Below are 24,888 nucleotides of genomic sequence, written 5' to 3'. Positions count from 1 at the left end.
TTATATTTTCTCCAGTATGAAGTCATGGTTGCTGTGAACAAGAAAATTAATTTGATAAGGCCCAAATCTCTTTTCTTTAGGTGCTCTAGAGGTCATGGCAGATAGAACTGGAGACCTTGTTGTTTACAGCCTTGCAGTGAAGGATTGGAAGGTCTGCCCCATCCCTGGAAGTGTCCAAGGCCAAGCTGGATGGGGCTTGGAGCAACCTGGAATAATGAAAAGAGTCCTTGCCCATGGCAGAGGGTGGAGCTTTAAGGTCCCTTCCAACCCAAACATTCTGGGATTCTGTCCTGAGGCACCTGGGAAATGAAACCATGCCAGTAAATTTTTCACCATAGTGTTTAACAGCTTGGAGTAGAGCTTTGTAGGATGGGGTCTGTTATCTACTAAAGTTATTAAATGAACCAGTAAGAGGCAAATGTGTGAAAAAAAAAACACTAATGAGTTATTTTTGGCTTTTTCTGAAACCTGCTTCTAACAGGAACATACACATCACTGGAAAGCAAGTCAGTCACTGATTGCCTTATGTCCTGAAGATCTTTCTTTTACAAATTTGCCTCATCCAAGGATTTCCAAGGCTGCTACCTTTATTTGAATTACTATGTTTTACTAACATCCACCGTGTAATTTGTTGTTTGCCTGTTGTCATGTCACAGAGCATTACAAGCTTTACTCCGTGCTGTAATCATTCTCAAATTAAAGCTTTAGCTGCTCTGAAAACCTTCATAATATGCAGGTTTAACAGATGCTGTTTGATAGTGATTTCATTTAATTTACCCAAATAGAAAAGGAATCGGCAAATAACTCAATATTTCATATCAGCAAGGAGTGAGTTCTTGCTTGGAGCTAAATCCTTTGTAGACTGCAAATTGTTGAGCTGCAGAGCCAAGTTGTCAGCCTTGGAAGTGTCATGCACGATGAAGAGCTGCTGTTCCTTGGAAACCTATTTGCAACCTATCGTGTCAGAAGTCCAATTTCAGTTCTACATCCCTAACTGTGCTTTTATTTTTTTTTTTTTTTTTTTTTTTTTTTTTTTTTTTAATACTGTCAAGTCAAACTCAGCCCTGCAGCCTGGAACCGTCTGTGTGCTGTGTGTTCTCGAGGTGGCAGGAGGTGACATGAAGGAGTTTGAGGGTGATCTGTGGCAGCTTCCTCCTTTACCAAATGGTGGCACGAAATGCCATTTGGCTGCACAGAAAAGTGACCAAAAAAAAAGCCCTGCTCCTTATTTAAATCCACATGAAGTAGAGGTTTTTCTCTCCTATTTCCTTCTGTGTAGCCAGTGGAAGAGCAAAAATCCCTCAGCCCTTCCCCAGGGCTCCTCAAACCCTGACTCCACTGTTGTTGGACTAATGAGTGACTTTCCTCTGGGGCTCTGAGAAAATCTGGCTTATACAGAGCAGGGGAAGAAAATGTTAGGCTGGAGGCAACTGAGGAATATTGGTCATCTGTCTCAAATCAGTAATTAGTAAAATTATGCTAAAACTGAATTAGAGCTGTAAGGAAACAGTTAAAGCTTTTAAGAAATTTTATTCAAAGCTAATCAGAACTGTAGAGGACACATTTTCAAGGTGTCCTCCAAATTTACCTGTGGAATGTTATTCACCAGAATTCTGGTGTAATGAGTGCTCCAAAGCAAATCCTCAGCCTGGTGCACAATGTCAGATCTTAACCCAAGTCAGACCTGTCTGAACAGTTGTGGTAGGTCTTTTTTGGGGTTTCTATTTGGGCAGTATGCTTCCAGCAGGTACGTGTTCCAGAAATAAACCCATAAAACACAGTGAAATCTTCGAGATGGAGGCTTCTGTAGGCACTTCATAAAAGTTTTTCCAAGTAGTTGCCACTTAGAGCAGCTTATCCTTGAAAAGGCATGTTATTGTTCAAGAAGAGGAAAAAGCCTTGATGTAGAACATGAATGGCATATGTTTATAGACTGAAAGATGTCTTTGGGGGCTCTTCAGTGTTTATTTCCTCTCAAGCCTTTTAAATATTCATTGTTTTGTGGTGAACTCCATCATTGTGTGTGTTTATGGATTCACACATACTGGAGTGCTAATTGCTGTTGTTTAGAGAACTCTTGAAATCTGTTCAGGTACAGCAAAATAACAATAAAATGTACTTTTTTGTCCTACTTCCAATGTAATACAAGCTCGGCTTCCTGCTGTTTAAAGCCTCGTTGCTGCTGTGTGAAAAATGTTGTCCAGCAACAAAGAGCATCCAGAAAAACAGCAGCTTTACTCACCAGATGCTGTCACATTTTTTTCCCAGTCTAATCTCTTACAGCTACTTCGTCATTAGTTGTAACAATGGCAGGTAAGACCATTTTCAGGCAAAAAGTGACCTTTCAGTTGACAGTGTGCTCTAATTGGTTTCAGAGATAGACCCCTGCACAAGTGGGAATGGAGGATGCTCACAAATCTGTCAGAATGAGAGAGGAATTGCAAAATGCGAGTGTCATCCAGGGCATTCTCTTTCTGCAGACAAAAAGTCCTGTTTAGGTAAGAAACTCTGCACTCTTTATTGTGAAGAAAGTTATTAATCAGTGCTCTGGCTTACTGAGCTGTGAGTGGGAAGAAATATGTTACACAAATATCTGTGTGCATTTTGGAACAGCTTTTCTCTCTGTGATATTCAGCCCATAGCCTTGAAGGACTTTTTTAGTGATGGAAATTCCTCTGTGATCTCCTAAGTCATGCTTTCTAGCAACTGGGTTTGTCAATGCTGTAGTGTTATTCTTGTAGGGTCCCTTTAAAATAATGTCCCAGATACAGCTCCTGGAAAATTGGTTCAAGTAAAACTCTGAACCAGGTCACTGAAAACCTATTTAGAATTCAAAGGGCTTTTTAGCTGGAGAACTGTTTCCATATTAATGGAGAAACTACTGTGAAGGAAGAAATCATGATGTGTAAGATTTCCAAAGAGAGGAGCTTGAAAAGTTGAATTCTAAAGTCTTGTATTTAGTCTGGGGTTGTCAAAAGAATCTGTAGCATTTCTGACTCAAAATTTAGCAGAATTAGAGATCAAAATACCTGCTTTTCTCTTTTAGTGAAACTCTGGGAAGATAGTTTAGCAGTTTTACCAAATAAAAAACATTCGTGTACTTAAAGGTGCACAGATTTTTAACAGCCAAGTCAGGATCAGGGTGTGTACATATATATATATATAGACACTAATTTTACACTCCTCTTTTGAAAACTTGGCCAAAATCTTGCTAATATTTAAATTATTGTCTCATATAAAGGTGAGTGGATGGAAACAACAGTGAGTTTAGCAGTAGGGTCAGCCTGTTGTTTGTTTTATTTCAGATACACATTGATATTTCCCTTGATTTATGTATAAACTGAATCACTGAGTTAACTTGCAGTGTTATATATTGGAACAAATTTTCTCTCCAGCCTCATGGCAACAATCTTTTGAATCATTAAGCAGCGTGTCTTACCATGGATATACAATTATTGTTTTTTCTCCTAGAAGTTACTCAATGTCTTTTGCAAAATTCAAGCTGTTTGACTCTCTGGAAACTGAGCTAGAAGGAGACAGAGGGCAGCTGAGGTGTCATACTTCAGCTATTAGCTGTAGGACAGGAAGAAACCTGTGCAGGATGGTGGCTGTGGTTCAACTTCTTATTTTTCTATTTAAAAAGAAGAAGAGAAAAGAGTATTTACAGCATTGGCCAGTACAGTGTTCTCGCAAACTGACAATTAGAGAAAAAGGAGAAATAACCCATTTTATTCTAAGCAGCAGCTGCTCCCATGGCTGCTTCAGAGAAGCTGTCATTTGTTCTGAAATTTTCATGAGCCAGTGTGTGGTGTTTGCACTGCCTGGGGCCTCTCTTTGCAAGGAGCCTGATTGCATCCATCAAACTCCTTGTGCTCAAGTGCAGGGGCCACGAGCACAGCACTGGGCACAGCACATGTGGAGGGACAAAACTGTTAGAAAGTGATTTTTCTGGGATAAAAAAGTGAAGAGCTGCACATCAGATTGCTCCTTGCCATTTTCAAGACACTGACCCATTGGCGCAATAAATAATCTGCATTTTGCCAGAAAGATGTCAGAATGGGAAGGAACAGGAGATGGATCAGGGGTTTGCCATGTGTGATTTTGCACAGAAGTCAGTGTTCTGTGCAGCTATATTTAGTGTAAATTCGTGTGGGTTTGTTTCGTTTTGTATTTTAACTAATTACTCCTTAAAAGTACTTTTATGTTCCACTGAGATTTTTAGGAAGATGGACACTTTTGTGGGCATTGAACTCCAAAATACAGACCAGCAAGTGTGAAGCTGAGGAGCTGATGGAGGACTGGGGGTAGAGCAGCCTCCCCACTTCAAGCTCTGCACCTTTTCCTTTCCTCACAGGGGTGGTGAAGCTGCTGTGGCTGCTGCAGGAGCAGCTGCAGGATTCAGGGATGGTCTGTCTCCATCGTCCCTGCTGAAACCCAACCACCACTTAATCCAGATCATTTGGCATTCAGAAAATAAGCAGCTATTTCCTGTTCCATTAATTTAACTATAATGGCTCAGAGGGCATGAGTCCTCCAATTTCAGGGTTTTGGGAGTTTCTTCTCAGTTCTTCCCACGAGATCTTCTTTTGCCACTGCACTTTTTACAGGAATAATAAATAAGTTGCTTTGGCTGATACTGCAAATATAGTGTTTGATATTGTAAATGTTCACACTGAGAAGTTCAAGGTCAATGGTGCTCGGAAAAAAAAAATATTGTTGTGGAGAATAATGTGAGTATAATGTTCCTGGGTTCATGGGGTGCTGTCCTTTGCAGGCTGACACCAGGATAATCCTTGCAGCAGATATTTGGAATATTGGAAATGCAGCCGTGCCCACGTAGAGCAGCATTATTTTTTCATTTCAATATCCATCTGAAGGAGTTTCTCTGTGCTTGCAGACGTTGATGAGTGTGCAGAGGGCAGAGCCAGGTGTGCCCATCGCTGTGTGAACACCCCGGGCTCCTTCAGCTGTGCCTGCAGCCCTGGCTTCGAGCTGGGCGCGGACGGGCGGCAGTGCTACCGTAAGTGACCCCAGCAGTGCTCTCAACCTCTCCTCTCTGCTCCCTGCTAGGCCTCCCCGGGATTAGCATTCCCAGCAGAAAAAAATGTGTGCAAAAGATCAAGCTTAATACTGTTTTCTTCCTCAGCTGCTGCTGCTGGGATTGCAGGGTGACACGTTCCTAAGCCTGTGTTCACAGACCTTAATTACTGCCTTTCAAAGAGCAAATAGCCCTGTTGGTTTATCTTCAGAGTCTGGTGAATTGTGCTGCAGAGCTACCAGAATGCTGCTGTTCTGTGAAATGTATTCATTCCTGCCCTCCTCCTCCTTCTCCTCCCGGCTTTCTTACAGACCTCATGCAAGAGAAAACCAACATGATGTTCTGCTCTTGTCTTTACCTGTCTGGGTTTGCTTATGTTTCTCCTGAGATTACTGACACTATTAAGAGGATGCTTTTTTAAAAAAAGGAACAAAAAAGAAAGATTTGGAATGAAAAAACAGTTGAACAACTCAAACTTCCCAAACTAAAGCGAGCCTTGTTGTCTTTCCTCACATACTTACCTCTTGCCAGCGGGGTTTCTTAATCAACACAGCTTTTCTGGAGAGGGGGACTGACTGACTCCCAGTGCTGTTAGCTGATAGGTGATCCTGGCCTGCCCTTGAGGGCAAATTTAGATTAATAAAGGAGGTGATGTGGAAGAGTTGGGGTTATTATGGACCTAACATAAGCTCCCTGGAATGCAGACAAAAGCATGACCTGTTTTAGCAAAGAGGTGGGCAAAGATCATTCAATCTAATAATACTGTGCAAGAGCTTTCAGCAGAGCTTCCTTAGGAAAATATGCTGCATGCCAGAGAATGAGTGCTTTATTTAAGAATGTGTGTGTAAGAAATAGTTATTAAGAATGAAATCCAGTTTCAAGGCATTAACATACATTACAAACAAAACCCAATTATGTGAGAGACATCCTGGAGAGCTATTTCATAGGTGATGGGGAACTATGAGTGGTGCAATGGCAGAGGAAATGTGATTAATATACAGATATGAAATCTTCTGTCATAGGCATAAAAAAGAGGTTTAGACCACTTAGATTTCATTGTGCTTTTCTGATAATATTTTTTCTGGATGTTCAGCAGATCTCAGGGGATGGTGATTCTCTGTGCCTCATGTACAATATTGCAGAGCAAACAATAAAAATAAAAACATTCTGCATATATTTATGATCAGGATTATCCCAGTGTTTGAGCAATTTACAATCTTTGTTTATTCTTTCATTTCCCCAGTGGCTGGGGAAGAGCTGGTATTTCAGTTTTACCGATGAAGAACTGAGACAAAGTAAATGATGAAGATAGTGTATAAAGTCAGATTCTGCATTTAATCGCTGGGTTTACTAAATCCCAGCTTAACACACTGGATAGAAAACACGATTTTTTCTCCCTGGTGCAAATAATCAGATTATGCATGAGATGTAGATATATCTATTCTCTTAATTTATACCCTCTTCCAGCTGGAATTACATTTCTTGTTGGCAAGCAGGGAGCACAAAGAGGGGTGGGACCAGAGCCCACCAGCACAGATGTGTCTGGGGAAATTCTGTGCCAGATCTGATGGCCACCACTCTGAGCTGGGACGTTTCTGGAAGTACAGTGGCTCCTTTACAAAAGGTGTTTCTCAGTCCCCCTAGGTAGTAGGAGAAATTTTTTCCTCTAAATAGCTCTGTAACGGGACAAGCTGGCTTATCCTTCATGAAAAACTTGATCACTGGCTCTATGGTTTCTTTTCATCCTAGAGAAATCATCTGATGAAGTAACTGGGTAGGAATGAGGTGGCTCTTTTTCATGTGAGGGTTCCCATTTGAAATGGCCAGGATGTTCTGAGGACTGTCCATATGAGAGGCAATGGAAGTCTGTCAGGGTAAAGGGGGCTGGCAGTGGCACTGTGCCACCCTGTCTTAGCTGCAGGGGACAAAGCAGAGCTGCTGTGTCCTCCTGGAAGGGACATACAAGAACCAAAACCTGGAGATTGTTTGGCATTGTGGCTGTCTGTTTCACCAGCAGGACTCTGCAGAGGAGGTCTCAGTGCCTTTGTGTTTGGGGGTGTTTCAGAATCCAGCTGTTTGCCATTCCCACACAGAACTCAAAGCAGCTCTTTGGGGAGTGTGTCAGGCTGGGTTCAGGGGCACCACCTGGGCTCCTCAGATGGTTCTGTTCCCCTTTGGGGCAAGCACTGTGTCCAAACAAAGCTTAAACCTGAGGAACCCTGGCAAGGCTCCTGTAGCAGGACCTTCTAAACGGTCAAATGTAGGTTATTGTGAAACAGAACATTTTTGAGGGCTGGTGGGTCCTTGCTGTTGTTTCTTTTCATAGAACCATACAGCCACTGGAACACTGAAGCAGTTTCACATGGCTGGATTTGAGAGCATCCGCTGTTGTGACACAGAGACCAACACCTGGAGCTCAGTGACTCCACAGCCTGCTCTTCTGGGAAGGGATGTGAGCTGATTATACTCACTGCCACAGCACTCATGACTGCTGTTTTTACAGCAGGCTGATCCTCCAGCGACTCCCCCCTCCCTTGAGCTTGCATTTTAACATCCTTTTGATTTATTTCTCCGCAAGGCATCGAGATGGAGATCGTGGACAGCTGCCGGGAGGGGAACGGGGGCTGCTCGCACCGCTGCGAGCACACGGCAGCGGGACCGCGCTGCTCCTGCGGCCGCGGCCAGCGCCTGGCCGGCGACGGGAAAACCTGCTCAGGTAACCGTGCCCAGGTGTGCGAGGGCCCGGGGAGCCTGCGGGAGTGATGCCCAGCAGGGAAATCAATGCCTGCCCTCCTCCTGCAGGTGTTAATTGACAGCGCTGCTCCGGCTTGCCTGGCTGCGGGAGCTCGCTGGGAAGGGGAGGGAGTGGAGGTGACACTGGTGCCATGGCAGTGTCACCGTGGGCAGCCCGAGCATCGCAGACCTGCCCTTGTTTGCCTTCCCTTCTCGGCTGGTGGCAGCACAGCTGCTCCCCAGAGCTTCACTCACAAACTCCTCCTCTTCGTGCTCCACGAGTGTTGCCATCGGGTTTGCTCGGTGATGAGGTTACACTTCTGCCTGTGAGAAGTCTCACTTGGGAGGTGAAAGCAGCAGAGTTAGATTTGGGTTTATTTCGAGACAAGAGCTTGAAAATTCATTCATGTTTTAAGCAACCCTGCTAGGAGATTTTTTTTTGTGTGTGTGTTCGTTTTATGTTTTTGTTTTCTTTATGGCTTTTGCCATGCAAACTGTATCTCGCTCTGCTTTGGGCGTGCTGTCACTATGTCATTACAATTTTTAAGAATAGCCAGGAAGAGAGGGGAGCTGGAAAAAGAAACAGGCACCACAAAGCAGTGTGGTGAGATATGAAATGGTGAGGAGAGGTAGAGTGGGAGCATTGATGAGTGTGAGAGGCATCACAGACAAAAGGAGTCTGCAAGGGAAAAAAGCCAGGTGCAGGAGAGAGGAGGAGCAGGGGAGGAGGGAAGCATTGAGGGCTGCAAGGGCAGGTGATGATGGAGCTTAAAAAGCAAAACAGAAAAAGTTTGGGAGGCAGATTTGGAGCCAGAGCCTCACAGGGGTGGGTGGGTTACACAGTCTGTACATCTGACAGGAGGCAAAGCCTCCTGCCCACATCCCAGCTCAGTGACCTGCTGCTGGGGATTTCGGGGGAAGCAGATACTACAGACACAGCAAGGGAAGGGGGAGAACACAGAGGAAGGCTGAGGACATGAAAAGTTGTTCTTAAAAGCAAAAATCTCCTTTTTGTTGGATGCTGATTTTGCATTCCTACACAAACAAGGGGCTGTTGCTGGAACCCAGAGCGAGGCATCACCTGATGTACTGCAGAGGAGCTCAGCTTGTGACATTTCTGGAAAACACTGCCTTCAAATAACCTGCATTAATCATTTTCACACTGACCTCCTCACCTCGATTGATTAATTACATTTTCTTTCTCCTGTCCGTGTTTCCTCATAAAGTTGGTGCTCCTTCCAAGGTTAATTGAGACACTGACCTTTCCCATCTGCAGCTGCTCAGCCAGGCCACGTTCAGAAGCATTTTGCAGACTCAGCATTGACAAGGTGGCCCTTGGATGGCCACTGACCTGCTCAGCAGCCTGACAGCAGCCAGGAGCCTGCAGTGCACAGATAACAGCTCAGCTCTCCTATCTAATCACCAGAACACTGGTGTCAATGATACCAATTTCTGAGTGTGCACAGAGCAGGAGGAGGCAACAGGAAATCAGTTATCAAAAACTACAATTGAACCTTTCCAGGCTGCTGCTGTCCAGCAAGTGCCTGGCTGGATCAGAGCATTGTTAGGTTGAATTGAATAAAGTTGAATGTGAAGAAGTCTAAATGGTCAAATGTAGGTTACTGTTAAACAGAATGGTTTTGAGGGCTAGTGGGTCCTTGCTGTTGTCTCTTTATGTAGAATATTCTGAGTTGGAAGGGACACACAAGGATCATGGAGTCCCATTCCTGGCCCTGCACAGACACCCCAACAATCCCACCCTATGCATCCCTGGGAATGTTATCCAAACCTTCCTGGAGCTCTGGAGCCTCGGGGCTGTGCCCATTCCCTGGGGAGCCTGGGCAGTGTCCAGCACCCTCTGGGGAAAGAACCTTTCCCTGATACCCAGCCTAAACCTCCCTGACACAGCTCCAGCCATTCGCTCGGGTCCTGTGTTTGTCACCTGTGAGACCAGCTGGTGTTTTGTAAATGCCCCCATGGCAGCTCAGACTTGTAGAGGAGATGTCTGTCCCAGGATGTGGAGGGTCCTGGCTGCTATGGGAAGGAGTAGAAGGCAGCTGCTGTCAGGATTCAGGATTCAGACCGTGTTCATGTGGTTGAAGGAAGGTGTAAAGCAGTGAGTGCTGCAGCACAGTAGCTCTGAGCAGAGCTGTGGCAGCAGCTCGGGGTGTCTCAAAGGCTGAATGTGCTGCCCTTTCCTTGCAGAGGTGGATGAGTGTGAGACTGGAGAGTCCTGCTGCTCCCAGTTCTGCATCAACTACGCTGGGGGCTACGAGTGTGCCTGCAAGGCAGGGTTCCAGCTCAGCACCGACGGCTGCTCCTGCGACGGTGAGCACGGGCTCGGGGGATGGGCTGGGCTGGAAGGGACCTCAAAACCATCTCATTCCACCCCTGCAGTCAGCAGGGACACCTTCCACTGTCCCAGGTTGCTCCAAGCCCTGTCCAGCCTGGCCTGGAATATATCCAGGGATGGGGCAGCCGCAGCTTCTCTGGGCAACCAGAGCCTCACCACCCTCACAGGGAAGAATTCCTTCCTAATATCCAATCTAAACCTTCCCTCTGTTAATCTAAAGCCATTCCCACTTGTCCTGCATCATTCCATGCCCTTGTCAAAAGTCCTTTGGTACCAGTGGCTCGGTCTAGCTAATCACAGCCCAGGGTAGAAGAAATGCTGTCAAAGCCCTTTGCAGGGCTTTGTGAGCACTGCCCTAATGAGAGTCACTGACCCCATGCCAGCTTTGCTGATAAGGTTTTACAAACGTGTAATTTCCACTTTGTGAGGCTGGAATACAGGAATAACCCAGCATCCAGTCTGGGGAAGTGGGGATGTGGGAAATGAGCCAGCAGAGAAAAACTTTCCCTCCTCTCTCCATGGATGCTGTATATTGATGTGTGTTAAAACTCCTTCCACAAAAGAAGAGCCCTCAAAATAACTCAAAGATCAGCTGATCTGAACAGCTTAGAGCATCTGTTTTCACTCGAGACAAGAACATCAGTGAAATAATCTGCTCCCTGTTGCCCTGAAATGTTTTCATACCTCCAATACCAGAGAGAAATGAAGAGCCCCAAAACACGTAAGAAAAATTGTGTTTTCTTATATATAGAATAATTTGTCAGGTGCAGCTGGGCACAGCATGGGCTCTCTAGCAGAAGTGCTTGTTCCTAATCACCATTTATGTCTGGATTTTCTAGATGTGGATGAATGTCGTCTGGATAATGGCAACTGTGACCATTTCTGTGTGAATTCCCTGGGGTCATACGAGTGTGCCTGCAAGGAGGGTTACACACTTGGGGATAGCAGATGGGCCTGCGTGGGTGAGTTCTTCTCAAAGCTTGAGGGCCATTAAGCACTTCCCACTGATTTAAAAAGTGATTTTGGAATGGGGATTTTCACAGATCCTGGGGTTTTGGGAGCCCAACTTGAGCCATCTCTGAACGTGGCCAGGGTAGGGCTACGTGCAGTGCGTGGATCCAAGTTCATCCTCCAGTAATGGCTTTTGCTGAAGATTAATGGCAGATGAGCACTTAAATCCCCTGGACATGTTTGAAAACCTAAAGCTCCTGGTTTAGAAATAAATACTATTTTGACACTTTTCTTGTGCTATTTGATGAAGTTTAACATCCTGTGGAAAAAAAAAGGTAGCCAGATTCTTCTTTGATCAACCATGGCAAGTTTTCCATTAGTCAGTGACGTTATTCTGGATTTCTGCCAGTGTAACCAGTCCAGAGTTTAGCAGAGCAACTCAATTTTATAACCAAGTTTAGCAAGTGCTAAACCTTAAGCCAGAGTTTGATATTCTAACCAACACCAAAAAGAAAGCCAACTGATTTCCCGTCATTTTAAGGCTCAAATTTTAATGTTTCTTAAAATAAATTGCACAGCCGGCCTCACTTTCTATTTGTCATCTCCAGAACGAGCAAGAGTAATGACCTTCATTAACTAAAAATAATCTCAAACTTCAAGTGAGGAAAATGAATCTCCTCATTTAATTTTGATTCTTTGGGAACAGAGTTTTTTTCCAGAAGAAAGAAAAGGGAAATATGGGGTGGGGAGGGTGTCTCCCTTTTTCTCTTTATTTTTTTTTTATTTTGGATAGCAGAATCTCTGCAAGTAGAGATGAGAAAATGCCTGGGCTGGGAGTGCCGGGCAGAGGTGTGGCTGGAACATCTAATGGCATCATAATAGTAAAAAAAGATGTAAATGAGAGGCTGGGGAGGCAGGCTGGGGTGCTGATGGGTGTGTTTGTGCAGCCCTAGGTGTGGAGGAGGTGGATGCAGAGGAGGCAGCAGGGCTGGCTGGGGCCCCAGGGCTGCAGTTCCGAGGGCCCCCCCAGCTGCTCCACTACGCACTGGGATCCCTGGCTGAGGATGGAGACCCCCGAGGAGAGCTCACCCTGGTGCACAGGGTTGGTGAGTGACCAGCAGGGCCCTGAGCCAGCACAGCAGACTGGGGGATGGTCTCAGGGACAGGATTTGGGGCTGGGCTGGCAGGGCTCAGCATCAATGAGGAGGGATGAGCGTTAATCCTGCATCCTGCCCGTCTCCATGGTATGGTCCATCCCAAATGGGACACGTTTGAGGAGCCAGGAGGCTGCCTGGATGCTCTGGGAGGGAGGCAGGGGAAAAGGGAGCAGCACAGCAAGCAGTGGCTGGGAGGCTGCTTGGAAAACAGGGTGTCTGCACAGAGCCCCAGGGACAGAGCTCATTGTGACAGGGCTGAGAGGGTGGCAAGGCTTACTGCAGTGCCCTAAATCCCTGGGGAAACAAAACACTCCCTTCCTCCTAGAGCTGGGAGCATGAGTCCCTGTTTACAAACCCTTTTATAACAACTGGAGGCTTTTTGCTTAAGATAATTTCTTTTTGCCTGTGTTAAAAAATCCTCTAAAGATTCAGGTTTCCCTTGACTCTCTGGGAAAAGCACCAACCCATCCAAGTACTGCTCAAGTGGTGGCAAACAGCACAGGAGCACCCACTGTCACAGGAGTGGATGCAGAGCAGCTTTGCATGGTTCAGTCTTTCCACCTGAAGGTGCAAACTTCACAATTTTAAGAGTATTATGAGGTGAAGCCCTGTATTTGCTTTGTGTTCAGTGCTGGTGGATCACCGGGGAGGATTTCTTGTTTTTTCCTATGTGTGTCCTGTGATTTTTATATAAACTCTGTAATTATCCAACTGAGGACTGTGCCCTACAGGCAAAAATCAGGAGCTGGTCTTGACTTTAATAAAAAATTAATTTATTTTTGTGAACAAAACTGTTAAGACCCTCCCAAATCATGCAGCATCCAGCCGGACTCAACAACACCGATATCCAACTGGGAAACTGATAAATGAGATAACCACAGGCAAAATTATCAGGCCTAGAAACCACAATCAAATATTTATTGACCACTTTTTGCATGTTTTATTTATATTTAACTACAGAAATTGGGGTGTTATCAGTCACAGCTGAGCAGCTGCACTTTTTCTAAGGCTCAGGCTTTGCAGCATGCAGTGGTTTGTATGAAAAGGTGATGGAGAAAAGGAATTTTAAATGGTTTAATAAGTTCTTTTACCTCCCAAATAGCAATTTATTCCTTGTATTTTCAGACACGGTTTTGTGCTGCTATCTAAATTGTAAAAAGCCTGCTTTAACAGTAAAGCTGGTGCAAGTAATTAAATATTTTCTATAACTTGAATGACTCTTTAAGGTGGAAGCATGATTTTTTAATGGTGGTCCGTATTCTTCTCCTGAAGTATGAATTTGTACCCTGTTCCAAGTGGGAGCATTGGGATTCTGAGTGTCCCTGAAAGCTTGGGCATTTGTTCAGTACAGAAAAGAGAACAGTTGGGTGCTCAGACCTAGAGGAAATCTGGCCTCACACAGAAAACTGTTGGTGAAATGAAACCAGCCTGTGAGTTACTGTAGGCTGAAATAAGCTGCCAGCTCACTTTCAGGTGCTGTTAAAAATCCCCTTCCAAAAAGCCTCCAGCCACAGCCATGAAGCCTTGAAGGCTCTGTACTGTGTGGATGGGATCTTCAATGCCACTGAAGTATTTTATCAGACAGTCACTTTATTTTGCATGCCTGTCTCAATAGACCCCACAAAGAGAACATGAGGGTGCAAGGGATAAAAGGAGGGTGGGGAAGGAAAGGGAAAAAAAGCATTTTCATATCAGGTATCCTGTATAAAACCCTACATATCCATGAAGAGAAGAGACATGATGTGTATTTTGCTTTGTTTTCCTAGAACACTCAAATTATGTGGTTGAAATATGACTGAACTATGTTTCAGTAGCACTACATCCACTTACTGCAATAAAACAACAGGGATAGCCTAGCAAGGAGAGAAGCAAAGTCCCAGTAAATTCTTCTCATTATGTACAATGTTATCAAGCATTAGCTGCAAATTCACTTTTTCTGAAGGCAAAACTCTTGCTTTTAAAAGTAGCTCGAAGTGCTCTTTTCTGGAGAATTACAGCATTTAGGGGAGTAAATTCCAGCTGAACACCCAGCTTTCCTTGCACTTGGAGTAAAAAATGTGAAGAGGGACATTCAGGAATGCCCATTTTGCCTTTTGTGCCGAACCGGCGGGGTTTGCAATCCAGCAATCGGTAAGAGCTTGTGGAAGCATTTTTGTCTGGCTGCTCGCTCAGCCCTGTGTGTGTTTTTTTGCTGTCAGTGTGCCTGGGTGACACGTTTGGCCAGGACTGCAGCCTGAGGTGTGAGGATTGTCTGCACGGGGGCAGCTGCAACAGCGAGCGCAGCGGCTGCGTCTGCCCGCCCGGCTGGGCTGGTGCCATCTGCAATGAGAGTGAGTACGGGGCTTTGGAGGGGAATGATCCTCCTGCAGGTGGGGAATGGGAGTCAACCTCTTGTACTTTCCATCTGTGGAGCTCCCAAAGGAGCACAGCTGTCTCATAATCAAATTTGTTGTGCTGGGGCACATTAAGTAGGAACTGTAAGTGATGCCGCAGCACACAGAGGTCCCTGCACTCCAGAGAAGGTCAGGACAGAATCATCTCCCTGCTGAATATTTGGTTGTTGTTCATTCCTATTCATTCTGCTGCTAAAAGCTGCCAAAATTTGCTGGCCATGCTTTGTCCCACAACCTACCTTGGTTGATTTCCAGAAGTCTGTTCCAGAAATCGGTATGACAGTCTAGGTGGACATGTATGCTAAACTTGAGTTTTTCCATTGTAGCAGTTTTAAATTTTTTTCTTATGTTTTCCATTTTTTTTTTCCTTATCATACTTTTTATTATCACTTTCTTGGAACAGTTAATTTTTCATATTGGAAATGGTATTTTTCAGAATTCTGTTGCCAAGTCATTGCCCTTTATAATAGCTTTTCACTCTCCTTGCTCCTGTTTCCTGGCAGAAGATCTTTCTGATTCAGAAGTATGTGTCAAAACCCATTGGAAAGAGAGTGGTGATTTCTTGATGTGCTGTTCTTCATCTGCAGTTTGGCAAAACTTGTCTGCTGCTTGTCTGAGACATCATAGAGCAGATTTCCTGTTTGAGATGGGTCCCTCTATTTCGTGGTGCGTGACATGATGGCCCATCATTCTCAGAAAGTCTTTGCTGTCACTGGTGAGACGAAAAGTCAATGAAAATTTATTACTTGACATCAGTAGACAGCACTCTTCAGGTTAATTGCCATCAAGATTGTTTAGGGGATGTCATCACATGGACAGATATGTAGAAAAATCAAGCAAGTGATTGAAACCAACAGTCTGCCCGTGATTATTTTGGGAGACTGATGGTGGATTTGGTTTGTAAACACTGGGGGCAGCCAAGAGAATAGGAATGGGGAGGATTAAAATGATAATTTCCAGTCTATCTAAGACAGTTCAAGTTATCAAGGTGAGGATATTCTTACTTTTATCCCTGGTGTGCTACTAGTTCAGGATAGATTATAAAAATTTCAAGGCAGTATCCAAATTCTTTAGTTCATTTCATAAATAACAGCGTTTATGATGTATATTTGCACTAGATATCCATGCATATAGTCTAATGAAATTCACCTCTGGAATTTAAAGAACTTTAATAGGACTGTGTTATTGAGCTAAACCTGCTGTCTGATGAAATCAGCAGGGACAGTGATAAATACAATATCTAATCTGTATTAATTAGTCATATGTGATTGCTTTCATTCTTTTCTCTTGCATTTTTTAATAAACAGCCCAGTTCATGGGTTTGGGGTAAGCAGGTTTAGGGTAAGCTAAAAAACAGTGGAGAAAACTGGAACTAAATTTCTCTAATAATGCACCAAAGAAGCCAAATGGAAATTGATGTGAAATGTCAACTTTCTTAATGTACATTGATAAAATGTCACTGAAGTCAGATGACTCCAGCAACTGTATTCACTCAGCCAGCTCAGGCTGCAAACAGCAGAGCAAGGCTTCATCTCACAGTTTGTTTTTGCTGTTGTGGATCCATTGCTGCCATGATTACCTGGGGAGTTTCAGAAACTAGATTTGTAAAACAAGATATTATTTTTGTGATAGCGTTTGGGAGAGAAAAAAGAAAGTTTAAAATATTTTTCTCCGAGTATTCAAAGCTGTCCTCTGATGTTTAAGCTTTGGACTTGGCAGGCAGTGGTTTTTGAGCCTGTGCTTTGTGGGGAGAGGAGCATGTGCAGGGGAGGGCTGGATACATGGCAGTACTTCCCAAAGCTTGGTTATTGTCCTTTGAGATGTCCCAGTAAATAACAGGTGAATGTGCTTTATAGAAGAATATAACTTTGTTTAGAACCTGCTCAATTAGAAGGACTCTCTCCTTGCTCCATTTTCACAGAATCAATTAGGCTGGAAAAGACCTTTGAGATCGAGTCCAACCTATGGCCCAACACCACCTTCTCAACCACAACATGGCACTGAGTGCCACATCCAGTCTTTCCTTAAACACCTCCAGGATGGTGACTCCACTTCTCACCAGGGCAGCCCATTCCAATGCCCAGTCACCCTTTCTGTGAGGAAATTCTTCCTGATGTCCAACCTGAACCTCCCCTGGTGCAGCTTGAGTCTGTGTCCTCTTGTCCTGTTGCTGGTTGCCTGGGAGAGGAGATTGACCCCCACGTGGCTACACCCTCCTGTCAGGGAGCTGTAGGGAGCCATGAGGTTTCCCATGAGTTTTCCAGGCTGAACACCCCCAGCTCCCTCAGCCACTCCTCACAGGACTCATGTCCCAGACCCTTCATCAGCCTTGCTGCCCTTCTCAATGACCAAAGCCTTATTTTCACCTTTCCATCAGAGGGGAAGGATGTGTTGGTGTGTTCACTCTCCCTCTCTCTCCACAGCCTGTCCCCCCGGGACGTTTGGCAGGGGATGTGCTGGTGTCTGCCAGTGCCAGAACGGAGGCTCCTGTGACCCCAGCACGGGGCAGTGCCACTGTCCCCCCGGTGTGCTGGGACAGCTCTGCGAGGATGGTATGGCTCCAGCTCTGCTTCAGCCTCTCCCCTCCTCCCCTTGTACTGGTCTGAAAGCAAAACCAGTAAGAGACTCCAAGTCAGAAATACAATTTAATAGGGAAAAAAATAAAATACGTGCAATAGTACAAAAGAAAAGCACTGATAGAGTCAGAATACAAGCTGACACCCCGCTAGGTAGGGTGGTGGTGGCAGTCCAGATGAAGTGTTCTTGTTGGAGCAGTGATCCTGTAGAAAGATCTGGTAACTCTTGTCCTCTGGAAACCAGTGGGTAAGGGCTGCCTTGGTGTTCCAAATCTCAGATTTTATCTGGGTAGGAAAGGCTTGGCTCCTCCCCCTGGGTGGAGCATCTCCCAATGGGATGATGGAATTTTATCAGTCATGCAGTGAGACTGCATGGCCATTAACAGGAGATATCTCCTGGAGGGAGGATGGGATGTGGAAAAGATAAAGAACACTGCCCCAACTGTTTTTAACAGATGGTGATAGAATACTTTTGGGCACATCTTTACACTGTAGCCATGGACACCTCTCTTGCTCCTTTATTTTAAATAATGAGCAGAACAGAGGGTGAAAAAAGCCAGTGGCTGTTGAGGCTGCACAGAGCCCCAGATTGGCCAAAAACTACTTTGATGAACCGTATCCACTGATGCCTTCCTGTGTTCGTGCACTTCAAAGGTTGCCCAAAAGGTTTCTTTGGGAAGAACTGCAACAAGCCATGCAACTGTGCCAACAAGGGCCACTGCCACAGACTGTATGGAGCCTGCCTGTGTGACCCCGGGCTCTACGGCCGCTTCTGCCACCTCAGTAAGTCCCCGGCGTTTCTCGGGTCTCTTCAGTGTGTGCACAACGTGACAGTCTGTAAAAGATCCCACATCACCTAAAGGGGGCTGACAGAAAGGGAGTGACTTCTTGCACAGTCAGTCAGTGCTAGGACAAGGAGGAATGGGTTTAGTAAAAGAGTAGAGATTTAGCTTAGATGTTAGAAAAATGTTCTTTGCTGAGAGGGTGGTGAGGCCCTGGAAGAGAGAAGTTGTGGCTGCCCTATCCCTGGGAATGTCCAAAGCCAGGCTGGATGGAGCTTTGAACAACCTGGGATAGTGGAAGGTGTTCCTGCCCATGGCAGGGGGATGGAATGAGATGGACTTTATGGGACCTTGCAACTTAAATAATTTTATGATAAAATGAGCAAGACTTTGGGTTCTGCAATGGGCTGGGAGTAGCAGGAGGATAGGACTTTTGATATGTTCCAGGAAGCCCCAGAAGCTTCATTAATCTTTTTCTCTAGTGATTAATCTTTACCATAAAGACTGAGATTTACTGATGCTCAAAGGTGAGGATTATAGGTGGAGTCGGCCTGTTAACATCAGGGTTATTGCTGAGGTTGGAATCTGGTTGGAGCTGGTTAGTGACTGCTGATGAGTTGGAGTGGGAGCTGGGGAGCAGGGCTGGCTGGGACAGGATGAAGATCAGACATTAAACGGAATAAAAATAATTAAAACAAAAACTTTGCAAAATAGATGATGAAGTTTCTTTGTACTTACAGGTGTTGTTTGTAAAATCTGTGCAAGATGAAAAATCTTTTGTGTTTTATTTTGTTTTGGGTTTTACTATGAAAGCTTTTGTCTTGGAGTGAGCCCAACCTTTTTTCGTTTGGAAAATCAGCTGAGTTTGCTTTGAAATGTTTCTGGTTCTTGCATTCACCACGTATTGCTTGACATGAAATAAATGACCTAACACAGGAATCATGTAAACTCTTCTTTTACCCACCCACACATGAACAGGTGCTGCTGTAGGAGCAGGGGATGTGCTTGCTGATAGCGAAACAGAGCTTTTGCTTCTTGCAGCAGTTGCATTCTGCAGCAGTGTGCCGTTTCAGCCGGCTCCTGCATTAATTACAGAGCTGATGCTTCCTTTTCTCGTGGCTGCAGCCTGTCCCAGGTGGGCGTTCGGCGCGGGCTGCTCGGAGGAGTGCCAGTGTGTGAAGGAGCACACGCTGGAGTGCAGCCCCAGGAACGGCTCCTGCACCTGCCAGCCTGGCTACCACGGCAAAAAGTGCCAGAAAGGTACCACACCCAGCCAGCTTCCCCACCTCTGCTTGTTCCTTTGTCCCAGTAACTTCTCCTTCTTCTGCCCCTCTGCTTTGTTTGGCTCCTGCCACTCATTTCTTCATACCCTGCTAATGATTTTGTGGGGTTTTAACCCTGCTAGGGTTAAAAAAATCCAGAAATCCAGAACCCAAATCCTAATGCAACCTTAAATAATGAAGATCGTGTGAGTTATCATTTCTGTGCCTTTCTGACACAGTCAGTAAATAAGTAGCAAAATCTGTGTTTTATGGCAGTGGGGTGATTTGTAAACAGGTTCAGTAATGCTGCTTTGCCTTCAGATTTGCAACTCTCTGAAATCAACCTACTCTTTGTAGTTTTTGGGGGTAGTTCAAAGAGAATTATATCCCATATTCATGTTTGCATGTCTCAGTAGCCCTTTCCAGACAGCACTGGAGTAACACAATAAAGATTCTCCCTTCAGATTTTTCTCTGGACAGACATGACTGTATTGGATTTATGGCAGTAGTTCTGGTGGGTTTGGTGGAGAACAATAATGACAACATTTAATATTTTTATCACTCTCGACAGTTCTGACAGGGAGCATGCCTTGCCCAGCACTGGCTGTGCACCAAGGGAGAGAGCAGCAGAACTTAGACATATGAGAATTTCATAATGTATTTAATTGAATGCATCCTCAAGTATTCTAATTGAATAAATCTTTAAGCATTCTTGCCACTCTGTTTCTGGGTTATATTTAAACAGTAACCTCTTTGAAGTGTAAGCATTTATTAAGCATTTACACTTTGTTAACAACACCTCTAAAATGTACATTATAATATATTCTCTGCAAGTTTCTGCCAAATTATTTTCTGATTTTTGTTCAATTTTTTTAACTTTTCCTTTTTCTTATATATGTTCTGTATCTGCTTCTATTTCCAGAATGCACCCCAGGGTTTTATGGGTCTGGTTGCAAACTGAGGTGCAGCTGTCCTCCTGATGTTCCGTGTGATCCTGAGACAGGAGCCTGCAAACATCCGTGCCCAGCCGGGTTTCATGGAGAAAAATGCCATTTGTGTAGGTACTCACTGCATGTTTCCCTGGGAGACACACTTGAGATGGGAAAGCTTATTCAGGAAGTTTAGGTTCAGATATAGAAGTTGCAGAGAAATGGGAACATTTGTTGTTGATAGGAGTTGGCAGTTCCCCACTGAAACCAGACTGGTATTTGGAGCCTGGCAAAGGCTGTTTCTCTCCCTCTCTCTCTCTGCAAAGGTCAAGGCACAAGGCTGAGGCCAGTTACCCAAACTAACATTTGTCCAGGTAACAACAGTTGCTTTTAAAGCTTCAGGCACAGACTTTGCAGGGCTCTGCTGCAGTTGATTTCAGACCACCAGTTGCTCAGACAGTAATGTTAACATTGATCACTTCTGCCAGCACAGCTCAGTTTAAAATTGGTGGCCATGGTATCTCCTAATGTCTTCAAAATGCTCCTAACCATGACTTTGGGTTTTTTTTTTCCAGCTTGTCAGCCTGGCAGCTTCGGGGTGGGCTGCAGGAAGAGGTGCAGCTGTGGAGGAGCCCCTTGTGATCCAAAGACAGGGAAGTGTGTTTGCCCAGCTGGGAAGACTGGTGCTACGTGTGAGCAAGGTGTGTGAGGTGCTGGACCAAGGTACAGAGTGCCTGGCTTTGGAAGATGTGATAAGAAGTAGAATTTTGCTCTTTTCCAAACCAATAAACAGACAAACTGTGATGGAAATTGAGAGAGAGCCTTTGATCTCTCTTTAGCTGTGTTCTTGTGTGCTGCAGTTTAATGGCAGGGCTGACAGGGATGTTGGTCTCTAGAGATAATATAACAATCCAGCTCAGTTTTACTATTATTTTTAAATTCTTCAGGGTAACAGCAGAAAATGTACAACTGTTCTGAAACAGAAAATGGCAGTGGTTGCACCTCTTGTGCTTTTTCTCCAGATTGCCCAGATGGCCAGTGGGGACCAGACTGCCAGAACTCCTGCGAGCCCTGTGCCAACGGGGGACAGTGCAACAGGGAAACTGGAGCCTGTGACTGTCCCCCTGGCTACACTGGGCCATCCTGCTCTGCCAGTAAGTCCTTCCCTCAGCCTTCTCCACGAAAAGAAAGTCAGATTGAAAATTCAGGTTATGGTTTGAGTTCTGCCTTCTTATTCTTTTGTGAGATAAAACATGCTGATCTCAGATTAAGTGCCCTTCATCTCCAGGAATTCCCCAGGTTGGATTTGACATTATTTGTGGGAGGGAGGTTGCAGATAAAGGCACGTGATCAGCTAAGCTGCATCCCAAATGGATATTATCATTAGACCTAATTTATGGCAAGCTGTTCTTGGAAATACAGTGTTTAACAACCACAGCACTGGTGGTGTAATCCTGGCTGTTTGGCAAGAGGTGTGAGCAGCTGGCCCACATGGCATCAATCTTGAGTTATGCTTGCAGCAGCACTCCTTGGTGTAGATCATTTAGGATTAAATAATACTGAAATGAGGGAGCAGTATCAGTATCCCTGCAGCCAGAGACCATGGGAATACATTCAAGGAATTGTTCTGTGCTGCTCTTCAGCCTCTGGGTGTTCAAAGGCTGCTTGAGTGTGGCTGTAGAGCTGCACAGAAGCTCCCAGGACAGCTCTGCTTTGTGCAAGACCTTGGTGGTGGCACATTTTTAATTCTCATTAGTCACAAAATGGCTTTTTGAGGCTTTTCTGAGGAAAAAGCCTGATGCACGGGAGTACCCAAAAGTCACTCAAGCTATTCCCACATCCCAGGACTCAGCCCCAGACACAGAGGGTGCAGATCCCAGATATGTCTGTGTGGCTGTTCTGATTCCTGGACTCAGTTAAAGCCAGTTTTAGGGGCTGAGCTGTCGCTGTCTGTTTGGGAAGATGAGCCTGTGGCTGGGTTGTGAGCTGGGGGAGGTCACAGGCTGTCTCTGTTTGCAGCCTGCCCCGATGGGCACTATGGGCTGAGCTGCCTGTCGCTGTGCAGCTGTGGCAGCAGTGCTCAGTGTCACCACGTCACTGGAGAGTGCTCCTGTCCCCCGGGCTGGAGTGGCCACGGCTGCACACACCGTAAGTCAGGGCACTCGGGATCTCCCTGGGGCTGCACGTGGAGGAACAGCTCTGTTTGCTCTTAGTTTATTACAGTTTTTTAATATAGTTTTGCTAATCTTACTGCTTCTGAAAAGGCGTGTTTGTGGGTTTGCACAGCCTGGGTGGTTATAATCCTTAATTATCCAGGTTCAAAGCATGAAATAGATGGCTGATGAAGCGCAAAGTATTGATATAAGCTCTTATTTCAACACTATGGATCCCTTTGCCCAATACCATCTGTCCCGTCAGCATTTTGACTGACAGACAGTTTTGTTTTTCATTTTCAGTGCAGATTAGTTTTGAGATTAATTCTCCATTTCTCATTTTGTTTGGGGGAGATTTATTCAACAAGTGAGTGGCATGTAGAGTCGTGTGTCTAAAGGTCACTTTTTAACTTGGGAATAGAAATGCTGTGAAAAATTCTGTTCTCTGGAAGAGCAGAGCATCCTTCTGTTGACTTTAGCACTGTTCTCCATATTGGTGGTTGTGTGAGAGAGTAGATTTGCCCTTTTTGGATGGCACCATATAAATGTGAAGCCATCCTCCTTGATTCCTCCCTTTTCCTGTGACACATCTCTTCTGTTTGATTCATTGTGATGCCTCTTGCAAAAAGCCAACAGAAGACAAACCTCTTTCTAAACTTGGTCTTAAACACATAAAATCATTTAATTGGCAGTGTTGACAGCAGCAGGTTTTGCACCTGACTTCTCAGGCTCTGTACTGAAGAAAATGCTGGGAAAATCTGAAGTTTCCACCCATATGCATATTTTAAAAATCAAACCAGTTGGTAGTGTGTAGAGCCACTGAGATGGCTTTTCACAACTCCCTGGGCCGTCTAGAGAACTGAGATATCATGACAAAGAAAAGCTTTTATTTCTATTCAGTGTAAGATCTGAGAAAAATTGTTTTGCAGTGGTATGTCAGTAAGGCAGCTTCCAGCTATTGCAGACCAGGCATTAAACAGATTCCCAACTCCAAAACCAGGTTTCTGTTGCCCTAATTGGCACTTTCATCTTCATCCTTTACTTGAAAGAAAGGAAATGCTGTGGTACATTGTAGTAATTGTGTCAGTGCTATGTGATTTTAGGATGAAAGCACTAAGTTGCTTTAAAAAACATTGTGAGATTTCCTTTGTGTCTGTGCTGCATTTCCCAGTACTCACTCTGGTTAAACCTACTAACTATTCTGGTTATGCAGATTTTCGTTGAGTGAATCAATAGCTGATATTTTATTTCCATGAAATTATAGATTTGTGACTGATTGGTGTGGATTCACAAAATCACAAGGTTGGAAGAGACCTTCAAGATCATTGAGTCCAACCCATGCCCTAACACCTCAACTAAACCATGGCATTGAGTGCCACATCCAATCTTTTTTTAAACACATCCAGGGATGGTGACTCCACCACCTGCCTGGGCAGATGATTCCAGTGCTCGATCACGCTTTCAGTAAAAAACTTTTTCCTAACATCTAACCTAAATTTCCCTTGGCCCTGCTTACAAATGATTACTTTTATGACTAGGAATGATTACCTTTATGTGGATGGGATATCTGCCTGTGTCCAGCTGAAACAGACCACCAAAAATAATCTTTATTTCCACGATTCACACCTGTGCTGCAGCTGGGAGTGCCACGTTGAGTATTCTGTGTTGTGTCTAGAAGTGCAGCAGGGTTTGGGGGTGGTGCTGGAAGTGACCCCATTTCCCTTGGCAGCCTGCAGCAGTGGCCACTGGGGCCAGGACTGCGCCAACTCCTGCGCCTGCGACGGCGGCGACGGCGGCTGCGACCCCGCCACGGGCACCTGCTCCTGCCAGCCGGGATTCACCGGGCAGCACTGCCAGCTCCGTAAGTGCCCAGCTCCCCAGCACGTGGAACTCCCAAACCCCAGCTCTGGAAGTTGTGTTTTCCTGGTCATTCCCTGCAGGAACGCTCCCAAGCTGTTCCGCCCCCGCTCTGCCCCACGCTGCGCTCTCGCGTTTCACCGGGGTTAGATGCTTTCCCTAATTTGATTTCCAGAAAAGGTATTTTCAGCCTTGTTTTGGACCCAGCAGCTATTTTTAATGTTAGGATTTCATGAGAAGGATAGGATTGATGTATATTTGGGTTGTGGCATAAGAGTTTCCATATTGGTTTTATTTATTCAGTTTTAGGGCAGCACTTACCCTTCTTAGATCTCTATTTCAGGTCAGGCATGTAGAAATACTTCCTATGTACATAACAGAAGAAAAAAATGGAATATTTGGGAGTCCTGTATTTATTAACAACAAAAATGTGCAATGGTCTTATCAGAGGCCCATGACCCTCACCTTAACACTCACTTCTAACTGAGGTCAGTAGCAGATGCTTCAAGCATATGAAAACAGGCTCACAGTCAGTTCCTCATATGCCTCCCCAGGTACCATCAATTTCTCATTCAGGAGCTTCTGAAGACAGAAGCAATATCTCTAAATTTAATACTGCTTGATTTTTTTTCCAATTAATGTGCCTATTTTCTTTTTCATTTCATGCAAGCATTTGGAATCCACTTCATCTTGTGGCAGTAAGT

At 44.9% G+C, this 24,888-nt stretch overlaps 1 protein-coding gene across 1 annotated transcript in view; it reads left to right on the top strand.

Moving 5' to 3' along the window:
* The window catches only part of LOC106858078 (uncharacterized), a 181,579-nt gene that overhangs the window by 120,125 nt on the left and 36,566 nt on the right, over positions 1–24,888 (top strand). Inside the window, exons 8-22 of the mRNA XM_088171044.1 lie at positions 2,376–2,498; positions 4,898–5,020; positions 7,617–7,754; positions 9,977–10,099; positions 10,964–11,086; positions 12,023–12,181; positions 14,431–14,562; positions 17,049–17,177; positions 17,856–17,984; positions 19,109–19,243; positions 20,168–20,302; positions 20,750–20,875; positions 21,197–21,328; positions 22,194–22,322; positions 24,057–24,188. Of these exons, the coding sequence (XP_088027170.1) occupies positions 2,376–2,498; positions 4,898–5,020; positions 7,617–7,754; positions 9,977–10,099; positions 10,964–11,086; positions 12,023–12,181; positions 14,431–14,562; positions 17,049–17,177; positions 17,856–17,984; positions 19,109–19,243; positions 20,168–20,302; positions 20,750–20,875; positions 21,197–21,328; positions 22,194–22,322; positions 24,057–24,188 (1,968 nt within the window). The remainder of the gene's footprint in view (positions 1–2,375; positions 2,499–4,897; positions 5,021–7,616; positions 7,755–9,976; positions 10,100–10,963; positions 11,087–12,022; positions 12,182–14,430; positions 14,563–17,048; positions 17,178–17,855; positions 17,985–19,108; positions 19,244–20,167; positions 20,303–20,749; positions 20,876–21,196; positions 21,329–22,193; positions 22,323–24,056; positions 24,189–24,888) is intronic.

The sequence above is a fragment of the Sturnus vulgaris genome, chromosome 10 (genome assembly GCF_052056855.1).
Source record: "Sturnus vulgaris isolate bStuVul1 chromosome 10, bStuVul1.hap1, whole genome shotgun sequence".
NCBI lineage: Eukaryota > Metazoa > Chordata > Aves > Passeriformes > Sturnidae > Sturnus > Sturnus vulgaris.
Note: the sequence above shows the minus strand (reverse complement) of the source record. Positions and strands in the feature narration are given on the sequence as shown.